Source organism: Notechis scutatus, chromosome 3, assembly GCF_049901735.1.
Source record: "Notechis scutatus isolate UNSWTSFEM ecotype Mainland chromosome 3, rNotScu1.2, whole genome shotgun sequence".
NCBI classification, from domain to species: domain Eukaryota; kingdom Metazoa; phylum Chordata; class Lepidosauria; order Squamata; family Elapidae; genus Notechis; species Notechis scutatus.
Window position 1 is genome coordinate 7,961,360 of NC_142011.1, and position 15,552 is coordinate 7,976,911.

Consider the following 15,552-nt stretch of genomic DNA (forward strand, 5'->3'; position numbering starts at 1 on the left):
CACAAGTAAAGTCAGTGGAGAAGCCAGATTCACTTAACAACTGGATTACTATTCACTGCAGTGATTCACTTAACAACTGTGGCAAGGAAGGTCGTAAAATGGGACAAAACTCACTTTAACAAGTGTCTCATTTAGCCAGAGAAATCTTGGGCTCAATTGTGATTGTAAGTCGAGGGCTACTTATATTTATACTTGGTTGATGTAATACATTAAACTGAGTTTGTGGCTCTACTTGCGGGTGCCATTTTGACTTTTTTGACCTTGGTGGATGACTATGAACCAGATCGTGGTCTCCCCACCAGACCAAATTCTATTCGTGCTCCAGATTCTTTCCTTTTTTCTACCCCAGGACAAGATTCAGATCACGGAGAGTGGGAAGTTCCACATCAGCCAGGAAGGTACTTTATCCATCCGAGATTTGGGGCTGGCAGATCAAGGACAATACGAATGTATAGCCAGGAGTAGCTCTGGGTTAACTGCCAGGGCCATGCAGCTAACCATCATCGGTAAGAGAAAAGGAAGCCTCCTTCCTTCAAAACTGATTTTATTTCATTTTTGCCTAGAAGGGAAGATAGGAAGGAGATTTCTAGAGCCCTTGTAACATCCTGTCAAGGAGAGGGAGCATCAAAATGTTAAGAGCATGGCAAATGGAGGTAGAAATAGGAATGCACACCTTTATATGAAGCAAGAGTTAGATGAAAAGATTGGACGTTTGTTAGGAATATAAGTCACCTAACAGCTATTTGGGTTGGAAATATATAAACCAGGATAGACATTTTAGTACTATGTCTTTAAGAGATTGCAAAAACTTTGCAATTGGGTGTGCTTCTGCAAATGGCCATAAGACGGAGCCAGAAACCTGGGAAGAGAGTGTGAGTGAGTCTCTGTTTCCTTCTGCTGGAGAGAGTTTTGCCGTTCCTCCATTTTTCCCTAATTGACTGTTATTCCTGGGTTTGATGTAAGTCTGTTACTGAATTGTTTTTGATACTGGACTTTGATATTGGAATTATCCTTGGACTGAACACTGACTGCTTTACCGGTGAATGACTTGGACTGTGTTGACTTTGCTTAAACGTTTATTGAAAGTAAAAACCTACATTAACTGCACAGTGTATCCGTGTGCTGTGTGTGTATTATTCAAACACTTCTCTCACTACGTCTTCCTGCATGCACTCATTCTCCTAACGGGGAATTACCTCAACACTGTTGAAAGATGGTACTGTATTATTAGGTATGTTTAAATAATAGGAAGAGTGATACTTGAACGACGTATTGTGACTTTGAACAACCAAATAATGAAGGACTATGTCTTAATGTAAACATGTGTATTAATACTAGGATTAGCAATGGACCTGATTAGGAGCTAGAATAGAGGTAGAAATAAGAAACAGGGAGAATATTAGCAGTTATAATTTTTGTATAACAGAATATAAGTAAGAATTTGATAGAAAAGATCAGAGGTTGAAAGACAGTATTACCACGTGTGCTTATATTGTTGGCATTAAAATGGAACATTGAAATATTGAATGACTCCCAAAATACCCCATGTATATTATTAATACTAGGATTATATGTTTGATTAATATAACAACTGTTATGATTATCTTTATTGATGTTTGTATCAGAATGAATTACACCCATGCATTGATATTGATGTATACTTAAAAATAATAAAAATCTAATAAAACTTGGGAAAAAAATATGTTAAGAGCATGGCCAACAAGGTAACTGAAGACCTGCCCTTTTTTAAAAACCTGCATTGTAAGTGATTGTGCACAAAAAGAGGCAGGGCTTTGATTGTATGATTGTGGTTATCTTTATCATTAAGATCACGTGAACACGAATTACAATTTTGCCATGGTCTTCTCCATTAACTGTTTGTCGCAAAGGGAGATCACATGATCATGAGATGCTAGGTTGGCTATAAATGCAAGGATTGGTTGCCAAGTTGTTTTTTATTCAACGGTTGTAACGTTGAACAGCCATTGCACCAAGCATTCAGTAAGCGAGGTGTACCTGCTTTACCTACAACAGGGATCTTCAAACTTGACAGCTTTAAGACTTGTGGACTTCAACTCCCAGAATTCCTCCTCCAGTCATGTTAACTCAGGAATTCTGGGAGTTGAAGTTGTTGAGATGCTAGTCAAATGAGCCCTTCCTTAATTTTAATGAACCCATTAAACTAATTACGGTCTTATTCTTTTCTTTTTCTCACCGGGAAAACAAAGCCACGAACATCAGAAGGAGCGGAGATACCTTTGTAGCCACCTCCATCCAGGAAGCCATCAGCAGTGTGGATTTCGCCATCAATTCGACACGCACTGAACTGTTCAGCAAGTAAGACTATCGGGAATTTCATTCACATTGAACTTGATTTGATCTAGGTTGCCCACTCAAGTCTGTCCATTGTTGTGCAATTAAGGAGTTTTCATCATGTCTTCTGACTGCTAGTTGGTGTTCGTCAATGTGTTGTTAGTGTTTTTCTTGCCTGTCCTACATAGAGGTTGTTACAATCCCTTCTAAGCATCTTCTAAGCACTGAAGGTTTACCTAGTTGGGTAATGAAATGACTGCAAGCAAATAACCAAGCTCAGAGAGCACCAAGGACACCACAGTCCTTCTCCTCCTCTCCTCCTCCTTCTTTTTCTCCTTATCTCTGCAAATACCCACCCCCCTTCCAGCACTTATGAAGTTATATAGTTAGGAAACATCTACAAGAAAACAACCAAGTTCAGAGAGCACCAAGGACCCCACCGTTGAACACTGCACTACAGATATTCTCTTTTTTTCCATAAGGTTTTTATTTTATATTTACAATAAATCCATCTTTCATTTAAACAGTGTGTCAACTGGATATTCTCTTCTATTGGTAACTGTCCAACTATGAACAAAGTCTGCACTACTATTACTATTAATTTTCTCATCACTCCTTATCACCCATCCCCTCCCACTTGTGACTGTATGACTGTAATCTTGTCGCTTGTATCCTTACAATTTATATTGACTGTTTCCTAATATGATTTGATCGCTTATTGTACCCCATGACTATCATTAAGTGTTGTACCTTATGATTCTTGATTCTTGACGAATGTATCTTTTCTTTTATGTACACTGAGAGCATTTGCACCAAGACAAATTCCTTGTGTGTCCAATCACACTTGGACAATAAAGAATTCTATCCTATTCTATACCCTACCTACCCTACCCTACCCTATCCTATCCTATCCTATCCTATCCTATCCTATTCTATTCTATTCTATTCTATTCTTATTGTACCCTATGACTATCATTAAGTGCTGGACCTGATGATTCCTGACTCTTGACGAATGTATCTTTTCTTTTATGTACACGGATAGCACTTGCACCAAGACAAATTCCTTGCGTGTCCAATTACACTTGGCCAATAAAAGAATTCTATTCTATTCTATTCTATTCTATTCTATTCTATTCTATTCTATTCTATTCTATTCTATTCTATTTATTCCATTCCATTCCATTCCATTCCATTCCATTCTATTCTATTCTTATTGTACTCTATGAGTATCATGAAGTGTTGGACCTGATGATTCTTGACTCTTGACGAATGTATCTTTTCTTTTTAGGCACACTGAGAGCATTTGCACCAAGACAAATTCTTGTGTGTCCAATCACACTTGGACAATAAAGAATTCTATTCTATTCTATTCTATTCTATTCTATTCTATTCTATTCTATTCTATTCTATTCTATTCTATTCTATTCTATTTATTCCATTCCATTCCATTCCATTCCATTCTATTCTATTCTTATTGTACTCTATGAGTATCATGAAGTGTTGGACCTGATGATTCTTGACTCTTGACGAATGTATCTTTTCTTTTAGGCACACTGAGAGCATTTGCACCAAGACAAATTCCTTGCGTGTCCAATTACACTTTGCCAATAAAAGAATTCTATTCTATTCTATTCTATTCTATTATATTCTATTCTATTCTATTCTATTCTATTCTATTCTATTTATTCCCCACTATTCTACCAATCTATTCTATTCTATTCTATTCTTATTGTACCCTATGAGTATCATGAAGTGTTGGACCTGATGATTCTTGACTCTTGACGAATGTATCTTTTCTTTTAGGCACACTGAGAGCATTTGCACCAAGACAAATTCCTTGTGTGTCCAATCACACTTGGACAATAAAGAATTCTATTCTATTCAACCAATCAGGAATGCAATTGGGGAAAAAAATATAACAATTCAGAAACCAAAGTTTGCAAGATATGACTGAAAGAATCACGTTCTGTCCCTCCCCAAACAGGAGACCCAAAACACCGAATGAATTGCTGGCCCTTTTCAGATATCCACGGGACCCCTATACCATCGAGACCGCTCGGGCTGGGGAAATCTTTGAAAGAACCCTGCAGCTCATTCAGGATCACGTGCAGCAAGGATTATTTGTGGACATGAATGGAACAGGTATAATGTGGAATATTGCCCCTGCATTTTTTAGTCGTAAGAATAAATTCCAGGACAGAAAAAAACTGATTTAGTTTTTTCTTGCAAAGTGGTGGAAGAATTTTGCTTCCTGCAAAATTTAGCAGGCATTTCCTATATTCTAGGCACCCTTCGTTGGAGTCTTAGGCTGTTAAAATTATCCCATTATGAAATCTGGAAAGCCGTTTTTAAAAAAAGATAAATTACATCATTCAATATTGAATGGCTGCGTTCCAAACCTCTAGAGACCTAGTACAGGTAGCCCTCGACTTACAAACCTTTCATTTAGTGACTATTCAAAGTTACAACAGCCCTGAAAAATAATGACTTATGGCCATTTTTCGCATAACCGTTGCAACATCCCCATGGTCACATGATCAAAATTTGGAAGCTTGGCAACTGACTTATATTTATGACTTTTGCAGTGTCATGTAATCAATTTTTGCAATCTTCCGGCAAGCAATGCCATTAGGGTAAGCGGATTCACTTAACGCCCATGTTAGTAACTTAACAACTGCAGTGATTCATTTAACTGCTGTGGCTGGAAAGGTGGTAAAATGGAGCAAAGCTCACTTAACAACTGTCTTGCTTAGCTACAGAAATGTTTGGCTCAATTGTGGTCATAAACTGATAAATTATGCCTGGGATAGACATAGATGGATCTGTTGGTAGCATCTCATCAGTGGTGGGATTCAATTTTTTTTTACTACTGGTTCTGTGGACGTGGCTTGGTGGGCGAGGCAGGGGAAGGAGACTGTAAAATGCCCATTTCTACCCCATTCCAGGGTGAAAGGATATACATATACTGTAAAATCTCCATTCCTTCCCCACCCCACTAACCTGCTTTCCAGCTCTGTTCTCCTGTGCAGGGCAACAAAAGAAGACCCAGCCGATCAGCTGGGACTCAGGAAGCAGAGAATAGGTGGGGGCTGGCCAGTCAGAGGTGGTATTCTGAACTACTCAAAATTTCTGCTACCAGTTCTCCGAACTACTCAAAATTTCTGCTACCGGTTCTCCGAACTACTCAAAATTTCCGCTAGCAGTTCTCCAGAATTGGTCCAGAACTTGCTGAATGCCACCTCTGCATCTCATACACTCACACAGCCCAGAAGCGCGAACCACTGAAAGAGATGCTGCCTTCATGAACTTACTCTTAATGAGTGTGAGAAATTATCTTCCTTAGTGTCATCCTGGCCCACCCCCCTCGCCAGATAAGGAACAATGCAGGACTTGGCAGTAAAGTTAAGCAGATTGCAGAATGTAGAAGGCTAGAAAGTGGGAGGCCATGAGTTCAAGTTCCGCCTTAAAATGAAAGCCAACTGGGTGACTTTGAGCCAATCACAAAGAGATGGTGAGTTCTAGTCCCGCCTTGAAAGACAGCTGACTAACTTTGGGCCAGCCCAGTTCATCTCATGGGGTTGTTGTGGGGACAATAGGACGAAGCAGGTGTGTTAGATATGTTCACCACCTTGAGTGAGTTATTTGTAAAAAATAATGAAGGCAGGAAACATTTATTATTTATTAGATTATTACATTTATTATATTATTACATTGATTGTTTATTACAAATGTAGTTCATCCACTTTGATTCTAATTCTAACTCCAATTGGACATTTTAACTTTGGCTTGCAGGCTATCGCTACAATGACCTAGTTTCCCCACACTACCTGAACATGATTGCCAACTTATCAGGCTGCTCCGCCCACCGCCGCACCCCCAACTGCTCCGACATCTGCTTCCACAAGAAGTACAGAACCCATGATGGGTCTTGCAATAACCTCCAGCACCCCATGTGGGGTGCATCCCTCACGGCCTTCCAACGGCTACTGAAGCCCGCTTACCAAAACGGCTTCAACCTCCCTCGGGGTTTCTCCTTGGCGGAAGATTCCAGGGATCTCCCCCTTCCTCTGCCTCGCTTGGTCTCGACTGCCCTGATTGGCACGGAAACCATCACCCCGGATGACCAGTTCACTCACATGCTTATGCAGTGGGGGCAGTTTCTGGATCACGACTTGGACCAGACAGTGGCCGCGATCAGCATGGCGCGTTTCTCGGATGGGGCGTCATGCAGTCAAGTGTGCACCAACGATCCCCCTTGCTTCTCCATTATGATCCCCAAGAATGACCCCCGGGTACGCCGAGGACAGTGCATGTTCTTTGTGCGTTCCAGCCCCGTGTGTGGCAGTGGGATGACCTCCCTGCTGTTGAACTCAGTCTACCCCCGGGAGCAGATCAACCACCTCACCTCCTTCATCGATGCTTCCAATGTCTATGGCAGCACCGAACAGGAGTCTCTCGAACTGAGGAATCTCAGTGACCACAACGGGCTTCTGAAGTCAGGCCAGGCGGCTCTGAGTTCAGGAAAACCCCTCCTGCCTTTTGCCACTGGGCCACCGACTGAGTGCATGCGGGATGAAAGTGAAAGTCCCGTGCCGTGTTTCTTGGCTGGGGATCATCGGGCCAACGAGCAACTGGGATTGACTTCCATGCACACCTTGTGGTTCCGTGAGCATAATCGGGTGGCCACGGAGCTCCAGTCTTTGAACCCACACTGGGATGGGGACACTACCTATCATGAGGCTCGCAAGATTGTGGGAGCCCTGATGCAGCACATCACCTACTCCCACTGGCTTCCCAAGATCCTTGGAGAAGCTGGGATGAAGGTCATGGGAGATTACAAAGGCTACGATCCCACCACCAATGCTGGCATCTTGAATGTTTTTGCCACCGCGGCTTTTCGTTTCGGCCACACCCTCATCCATCCGCAACTCTACCGATTGAATGAAACGTTCAAGCCCATCCAGCAAGGCCACGTCCCACTTCACAAGGCATTCTTCTCCCCATTCAGGATCACCCAGGAGGGTGGCATTGATCCCCTTCTGCGTGGGCTTTTTGGGGTGCCTGGGAAAATGCGGGTGCCTTCTGAACTCCTCAATATGGAGCTGACTGAGAAGCTGTTTTCAATGGTGCACTCAATATCCCTGGACCTGGCAGCCATCAATATCCAGAGAGGACGTGATCATGGTATCCCTCCTTATAATGACTTCCGGGTCTTCTGCAACCTCACCTCTGCTCAAGAGTTTGATGACCTCAGGAATGAAATTAAAAATCTGGAGATCAGGGAGAAACTCAGGAGGTATGGGAGCATGGACAATGACGTCTCCATCTCCCTTCCTTCTCCTTCTTACTCTGTGTCTCCATCTCCTTTCTTCTCCTTCTCCTCCTCCCTCTCTATCTCTCCTCCTCCTCCTCCTCCATTCAACTTGTTGTGTCAATGCTTTTCCAATGTCAGTCTCCCAGCCTAATATCCCAAGCAAGATATCTTTCCAATATCATGCTAGGTTTACCTGTTATGACTTCTTAAAGCTGAAACCTTCCCTTCTCTTGTCTCTTCTTGAAAGATACAAATTTCACCCCCGTGAGAATCCTTGCTGTTCTCCACTGAATCTGCACCATGTCTCTTAATCTATTTTCTCCTCCACTCCTGCAGTTTATATGGAATTACAAAGAATATCGACCTCTTTCCAGCCTTGATGGTAGAAGATCTTATCCCAGGAACCAGAGTAGGGCCAACACTCATGTGCTTATTGGTGACCCAGTTCAGAAGACTCCGAGATGGAGACAGGTAATTCCCATTTTTTCCTCAGAAACAAGTCCCTCTGCCAGCTTCTTCAGGCTTGCAGGCAGCAGATGAACTAGAAGTCAACCTCCATCAACCTTGCCAGAAAGATCATGCTAGTTGGCTTTCAATCCAGAATAACAATTATAAACAAAACACAGTATTTGGTGATTTTATTTATTGTTAAATCCCATATACCAGATTGTCTTTCCCCCATTTCCTTGGGAAATCTGTTGCTTTGATCGAGGCTCACCAGCCCTGGCAAAGAGCATGTTTTACATTAGTCATCTCCTATTTGATGAGATTCCATTTGTTCTTGGCAATATATAGTCTTCTAGGATATCTAGAGGGGGGAAATGGTGCTCCTTTGGGCCCAAAATTAACTGACACCCTCAGATAGACACCCTCTCTCCTTTGTGACTACAGAAACTCCACCCCCATCTATGACCCCCATCTATGACCCCCATCTACCACCTCCATCTATGACCCCCATCTATGACCTCCATCTACGACCTCCAGAATTATTCAAGAACAGAATTTTGACATTGTATTATCTTCTTCTTAGTAAATAAACCCTCAAAATAAAGATGTTACACAATAGGTAGTTCACCATACTTGTGAGCAGCGGCAAAATAGATTATACTACATCAGGGCCCCTGCAGGGTAGGGAGCATTTAAAGAAAATTAAAAGGCAGACATTGCTGTCCATCCAAATAGGTGAAGGCTGATGGAGAAGGGACAGTAACATCTTATAGCTGATTCAAATTCTTTTTAAACATTTTAGCTCAGCCCCCTCTAGGGATTTTAACTATCACTGGCAAATAGGGGGAAATGTTGCCTCTCTCTCTGTTATTTCAAGCTTGGCCTGAAGTTCTTCAGATGTTTCATATCCCCACCTTTTTGCTCCTCTCCACTAGATTCTGGTATGAAAACCCAGGTGTGTTCACTTCAGCCCAGCTCACACAAATCAAGCAGGGGTCCCTGGCCCGCATCATCTGTGACAACAGCGACCACATCCAGCATCTCCAGAGGGATGTCTTCCAGGTAGCCTCCTACCCTCAAGGCATGGTGGACTGCAGTGAAATTCCTCAGGTGGATCTGCGCTTGTGGAAAGACTGCTGCGAAGGTGAAGAAATCCCAGCAAGGTGACACTTTGCTGGAATAGGTCCAAAAAGTGCCTTGTCAAGCTAAAACCTTTAAAAAAAAAAAAAAAAGCTAATTTTGTGGGGTCCTGGGTGCTCTCTGAGTTTGGTTATTTTCTTGCAGACCTTTCATTACCCAACTAGGTAACATCATCAGGGCTGCAAGGGAGTGGGGATTGTGGGGAGGGGGAGGACTGTGGTTTCCCTGATGTTTTTTGAGTTTTGATTGTTTTCTTGCAAACATTTTATTCCTCAATTAGTTTGGGGGATACGGGGGCAGAGATTGTTACACAAAGAATGATCTGTTACCAACATCCACTGTTTCTGGGGCCCTGCCCTTGATCTCTTAAAAGTGGGAAACAATTCATATATGTTCATCCAGAGGATGGAAGCGATGACCTGCTTCAACGTGGAGAAGAAAGGCCTGGTGATATATAGTACTGGTAGCTCAGCCATGGGCTTCATAAGAAGAAAACAAGAATGGACTTCCAGCTGAACTTCCTCCGCCTTTGGGCGAGGTCTGTGATTGTCCACGGCTTTGCTTCGAGCTCTCCTCGTCGGAGGGCCGCAATCAAGGCCAGAATGACCCTAAAGGGGTGGTGAAGAAAGGGGATCGCCCAACAGGTAGAGAGAGCCTATCTCTCCTCCCTGGCATGGAAAGCCCCTCATCTGAAGACGATGTAGCAGCAGTCAAAATGGCTGCCATGAAGACAGGGTCAGTCTGAAACCTAAGACTGTGCAGGAGTGAAGAGTTGATGGTGTGTGAACTGGGTGAAAATATTTCTGAACTTCAAAAGATAACACCGATTAAAATATCAGGAAAGAGAACTCACAAGGATTGGGAATTGGCAACGACCTAGAATTAGAAAAGAATACAAAGAACTAATTTAAAAAAAACAAATGGAAGGGAAATAAATTAAAGGAAGATTATTTCTTAAAAGAATATTTGAAAATTGGAACTGGTGATTGCACAGGATTTGGCACTGGATAAGCATTATTTAAAATGCTGTAACTGACTGAGAAAAAAAAAGAATATATAACTAATATTTGGAAATATTGGCAAATTTGACTAAAGACAAAAGGAACGGAAAAAAAGGTGGAAAGTGAAAACTGACACAAAACTGACACCTGCTGTTTAAAGAAAAATCGTGTAGATCCCTAAAGCCTTGTGTGACCTATTTAAAGAGGAACTTAAAGGAAAAATAAAAGGAACTGTATTGTTAAAAGACTCCAGAAAACGGGAACATTAAACTTAAATTGGTGGAGGAATGTATGAAGATACCCCCTTGGATTATTGAAAAGGAATAGATTGATTCACTTTGACATAAAGATTTCAGGATATTGGACTTATAGATTGAAAAAGGACACTGGTTCAAACAAAGACTGCGGGACAATTGGATAATTGGACATAAAAAATAAAATAAAGAGAAGTGAAGTGGTGTTGGAACTTCAAGCCATAAAAGAAATGATGAACAGAAGCCTTAAGGACATTTTGAGTAAAATACAGCACATGGAAGAAAACCTAGAAATGGAGATGCAAACTACAGAAGGAAAACAAGAAATGCAGGAGGAGGAGTTAAACAGAAGAGAAACCAGCAAAACAGAGCAGAGGGAACAACAAACAAAATGAAAGGATAAAAAGGAAATAAAATGCTAGTCTCCTGCCTGTCTCTCCTACATAGTGGCTGTTACAGACTCTTCCAGCACTGATAATGTTGGGTAATGAAATGTGTGTAAAAAAAAAAAAAAAGCTCAGAGGCCAGTTGAACCCTGAGTTATAGATATTGTCTTTTATTGGATTTCTGAATGAAGTTCAATTCAACCCTGAGTTACAGGTATTTTATTTTAAACTAATTTTAGAAGGTGGTGATGAACATTCCTGGAGTATAATCCTAAGGAAAATGCGCGTTGATACATGCGTGTTGGGAAACTTCATTCTTTGGGACACATGGAGGTGAATCCCCTGATGAATTTAAATTCAGCTGTCTCCCAGAGAATGGTATTTTGGGGGCATCTCTTTTCAAGGATTGCACAGAACACAGAATAATAGGATTGCAAGGGACCGTGGTGGAGGTCTTCTGGTCCAATCCCCTGCTCAAGCAGGAGACACTACAGCAATCTGGACAAACGGCTGTCCAGTCTGTTCTTCAAAACCTCCAGGGATGGAGCAGCCACAACTTCTGGAGGCAAGCTGTTCCAGATTGATTGTTTTCACCGTCAGGAAACTTCTCCTGGGTTCTAAGTTGGATCTCTCTTTAATGATCCTCCACCTTGTTAGGTATAACATTGATACCAAATATGGTTTGGGTGAATAAATATATAAAACTTAGATATCATGGTTTAAGTGTTTATCACTTTAAGCACAATGCTGCAGGCAATTAGCCGATTAAGGGTGCGGTTAGAAGTTACAATATAAGGAAGCATTAGAAGCTGGAAAGCTTACTGCGACTAACTGTGTCTTACTGTGACTAACTGTGATTACTGACTGTGAGTGCCTGTGACTGAACTGTTCTTGTTTGCTACTGTTTGCTGATTTACTGCGTAATTCTACTGTTCTACTGTTTGAGCTTCTTGCTGAATATCCAGCGTTTGTTCCTCTGGAGAGAGACACCGGAGGAGGAGAAGATATCTTTATCGGCTGATAAAGATATTGCAAGGACTCTTAACTTGGACTATACTAGTGAGTCTTACTGGATGGAAATAATGTGAATGACTTAATGGACTGAATGACAATGCTTTAAACTCTAAATGGATTAAAAACTATTTAAACTACAAAGAAGTGTTTGTGTTCAGTGTGTGTATACTCTGGGGCCCTTCCGCTCTCGTTTTGGCTGCCTGGCTTGACTACTGCTGCAATACTCTGCTAGGGGTTAATCCCCAAACACTAACACACCTGTTAATTCTTGTCCTGCCCTTCAGAACCTTTGTCATTTTTGTTGCTCTTCTCTGCACGTTTTCTAGAGTCTCTACATCTTTCTTTCGCATCAGGGTGACCAGAAGTGGATGTAGTATTCCAAGTGTGTCCTCACAAGCATCCTAAATAAGAGAATGTCTTGGAGAACATAAATATTCCTCCATTGATGTTTGGATGTAGTTCTTTCAGATATCAAGTTCATGGCCGTTTCTTATATGTTTTGTCCAACAAAAAATGTCAAGGGGTGTTGCTGACCTGAGATTAGCTTGTTGGAAAGAGAAGTGAACATGTGCTTTTATATAAAACCCATTTAGCTGCGTCCCCTGTATCGGCTACATGCAGAGAGAATGAGGAAAGACAACAGATATGGACACTTATGAGTTTTTCAAAGGTTGTCAAATTCTTCTTCTTGCCCTAGATTGCAACACAAGGGGTCAATTAAGGGCTCTCTCGCAGCAGTTCCGAAGCAAAAGATCATCCAACTTCAGCTATCCAGAAGAAAAGCCATCCAAGGCCATCTTAGGACAACCAAGGTATCTTTCTCAGCTTCTTCTTCTTACACTTACGTAGCTAAGATTTAATGGACTCTTTTGAAAAGCTCATCCTCTGAATATTTTTTGCATAATCAATGCATTTCTAGGTTTATTTATAGAAAAGTTAAGGCAATTTCAACTACATTGTGAGTGTACTTCAACTCCCAGAATCCCCCTGTCAGATGAAGAAGCCAGTTGAGAAACATTGGACTAACCCCAACCTACTTCACAGGTTGTTTTTTGAGAAATTAGATGACTGCAATATTATGCCTTGAGTATTTATAAAAATAAGAAAGTGGGTAGAGTAGAGTAGAGTAGAGTAGAGTAGAGTAGAGTAGAGTAGAGTAGAATAGAATAGAATAGAATAGAATAGAATAGAATAGAATAGAATAGAATAGAATAGAATAGAATAGAATAGAATAGAATAGAATAGAATAGAATAGAATAGAATAGAATAGAAATGGAATAAAATTATTGACCAAGTGTGATTAGACACACAAGGGATAAAAATCTAAAAATAAGATTAAAATTGCAAAGGGTTAGCATTTTCTTCAACCCTTTACTTCCACCTAATAGTCCTTTGGTTACTCTAAGCAGGATATCTCTCCCCTAAGTTTACCTGAAACTCCCACATAAACACTTGCTCGCACACACCTGTGCACTCCAGCAAAGTTCTACTCTTGCTTTTATTCACTTCTTGTTAGGGTGGAAGAATCACCTTTCAATCCAGAAGAAGAGCTCAGATATTTAGTGAAGAAACTTGAGCAAACTATCTTTTCTCTTTGGAAAAAGGTACCTGGGTGGTGAGATCTGGGTTATATCATCTGCTGTTTCAATGTCCTTGACATTTGTAAGGGGTTGTTGTTGTTTCATCTGTGAAGTCTATCCAAACCTCTTACGGCATCTGAAGTTTCTGTAAGCCGGTCAGAGTTGCTCTATCAAGGAGATGGGAAGCATATAAATTTAATAAATAAAGTTAGTAACATTATTTATGAATGGTATTTTATATTACTGGCTTTGCTCACCTTGTGATTTGGACTAAAGAAAAACCTTGCCAATGATGATTTCCCAAATTATGATAACATAAACTAATATATATGTGGGACTCTAGTGATCAAATCAATCCATCGGGTCATGTCTACTGAATCTTTCTCAATCTTTTACTCTCTGGGTGTCTTAAACTGCACTTTCCATCATACTATCAGGCAGGCCATTGTTTGGCACAGGGGTGTCAAACTCACATCGTCACGTCTTAGTCACATGACCTATCACAACTTTTGCTAAACAGAGGGTGGGCATGGCCAGCATGTGATGCATCTGGCCCATGGGCCGGGAGTTTGACACCCCTGGTCTAGCATCTTTGAAGGACACTAAATTTAAGAATCGCTGCCATGTTCATTGCTTCCCACCTGGTACTAATCTATTAATCGCTCTCCTGATTTTCTTTGCTGCCAGGTCAATGGCTTGGAAGGTCAACTGAGAAGACACCAAAGAATCCTTGCTACCAAATATGGCCGGCATCAAGAGAATGGAGCAAAGGAGAAAAGAAGATGACCTCATTTAGGTGCTGCTTGAGTGAGAGGACAATCTGTGGGTGAAAGAAGGAAGGCCGGTTTGCGGAATGTTTTCTGGAGCAGGGCCAAGAGCATTGGTCTCCATAGATGGGACAAATGGTGACTCAGGAATCAAATGACTCAACTTATGCACTTCTAACACCCAGTAGTGCAATGGACATAATCACTTCATTGATGGCATGACATCAGAATTCCTGTACTGCCATGTTGATGTCATTGTGGCTTATAAAAGACATCAGTTCTTAAGAGTACTACTTGGATTTCAAGACTCACTTCTGAGCAGCTGGTCTTTCTTAAGCCATGTAGCTATCTCTGTTTCTAAAAAAAAAATCTTGTATGGTATTATTAGTGTTAAAGTAACAGAAGTACTGACAGGCAGATCCAATGATGGTCATTTTTCAGCCTGAGCTTTGTTTTCAGGGGAAAAGTAAAAAGGTCAAGACTCCCACAAGTGAATCTTGATCCTTAATGACTTAATGGACATGTCCATGTAGTTTTCTCTATGTCACAACAGAGGTGGTTTGCTATGGCCTCTTGGGACATTTTTTTCCAGCTTTCCTGTTTAGTTTGCAGATCTGGGATTTCTTGATGGTGTCATATGAAAGTGTCCAAAATATGTAACCCTGTGTAGTGTTTCAATATCAGCCAAAGTCAATCTAAAGATTTCCACCTTCTGAGATACCTTCAAGTTAAGCTTGATCCCTGGTGGATTCATGGATTCATCCATGTTATTTTCTGGGTGACAAGGATTACAAATCATATTAACAACTTTGGACCCAGAATAATGGACTCTAAAGTTTGAAGGTTTTCAGCTGGAGGCCTGGATGGAACACCTGTTCCAAAAGATAAGAAGACCATTGACAACATATTGAGTATTTAAGAAACAGAGTAGCCCACTGGAAAAAGTAAAAATATTCATAACATAGTGATCAAGTGCAGAATACAGAACATCAGAGTTGCTATCATGTCGCCCCAGTTCTCATATGGATTTATAGGCTTAGCCCAGCTAGCAGTGAATTCTAGTAGACATTCATGATATTGAAGTAAAAAGGTAGGCCTTGTTTCTTCCTAAGCTACATCTTGAAGAGAGACAAGCCCGTGAGAGAGAAAGACAGAAGATATTCCCTTATACCCCCTTTATAGACAAAAGGACAAAAAGTTAAACTATCAATAGGTCATCCCAAAATGCATTTCAAAAGGCCACTGAACTTTCTAACTTTTCTTTGAAGATGTTTCTCTTCTCATCCAAGCAGAAGAAGCCTCTTGGATGAGAAGTGATACATCTTCAAAGAAAAAC

General features: G+C 41.1%; 1 protein-coding gene across 6 annotated transcripts in view; it reads left to right on the forward strand.

Annotated features, from left to right (window-relative positions):
* LOC113427962 (peroxidasin homolog) overlaps window positions 1–14,876 on the forward strand; it is a 108,920-nt gene extending 94,044 nt beyond the window's left edge. For 2 of the 6 annotated variants that reach the window (XM_087959153.1, XM_087959157.1), the window contains 9 exons: window positions 350–506; window positions 2,229–2,337; window positions 4,298–4,455; window positions 6,106–7,609; window positions 7,964–8,098; window positions 9,010–9,218; window positions 12,567–12,681; window positions 13,386–13,473; window positions 14,137–14,876. In XM_087959153.1, coding sequence (XP_087815279.1) covers window positions 350–506; window positions 2,229–2,337; window positions 4,298–4,455; window positions 6,106–7,609; window positions 7,964–8,098; window positions 9,010–9,218; window positions 12,567–12,681; window positions 13,386–13,473; window positions 14,137–14,235 — 2,574 coding nt within the window. In that variant the 3' untranslated portion in view covers window positions 14,236–14,876. Of the gene's footprint in view, window positions 1–349; window positions 507–2,228; window positions 2,338–4,297; window positions 4,456–6,105; window positions 7,610–7,963; window positions 8,099–9,009; window positions 9,219–12,566; window positions 12,890–13,385; window positions 13,474–14,136 lie in introns of those variants that run through there. The other 4 variants (XR_015748418.1, XR_015748417.1, XM_087959155.1 and 1 more) reach the window with 4 other exon arrangements.
* The last annotated feature ends 676 nt before the right edge of the window (window positions 14,877–15,552 follow it).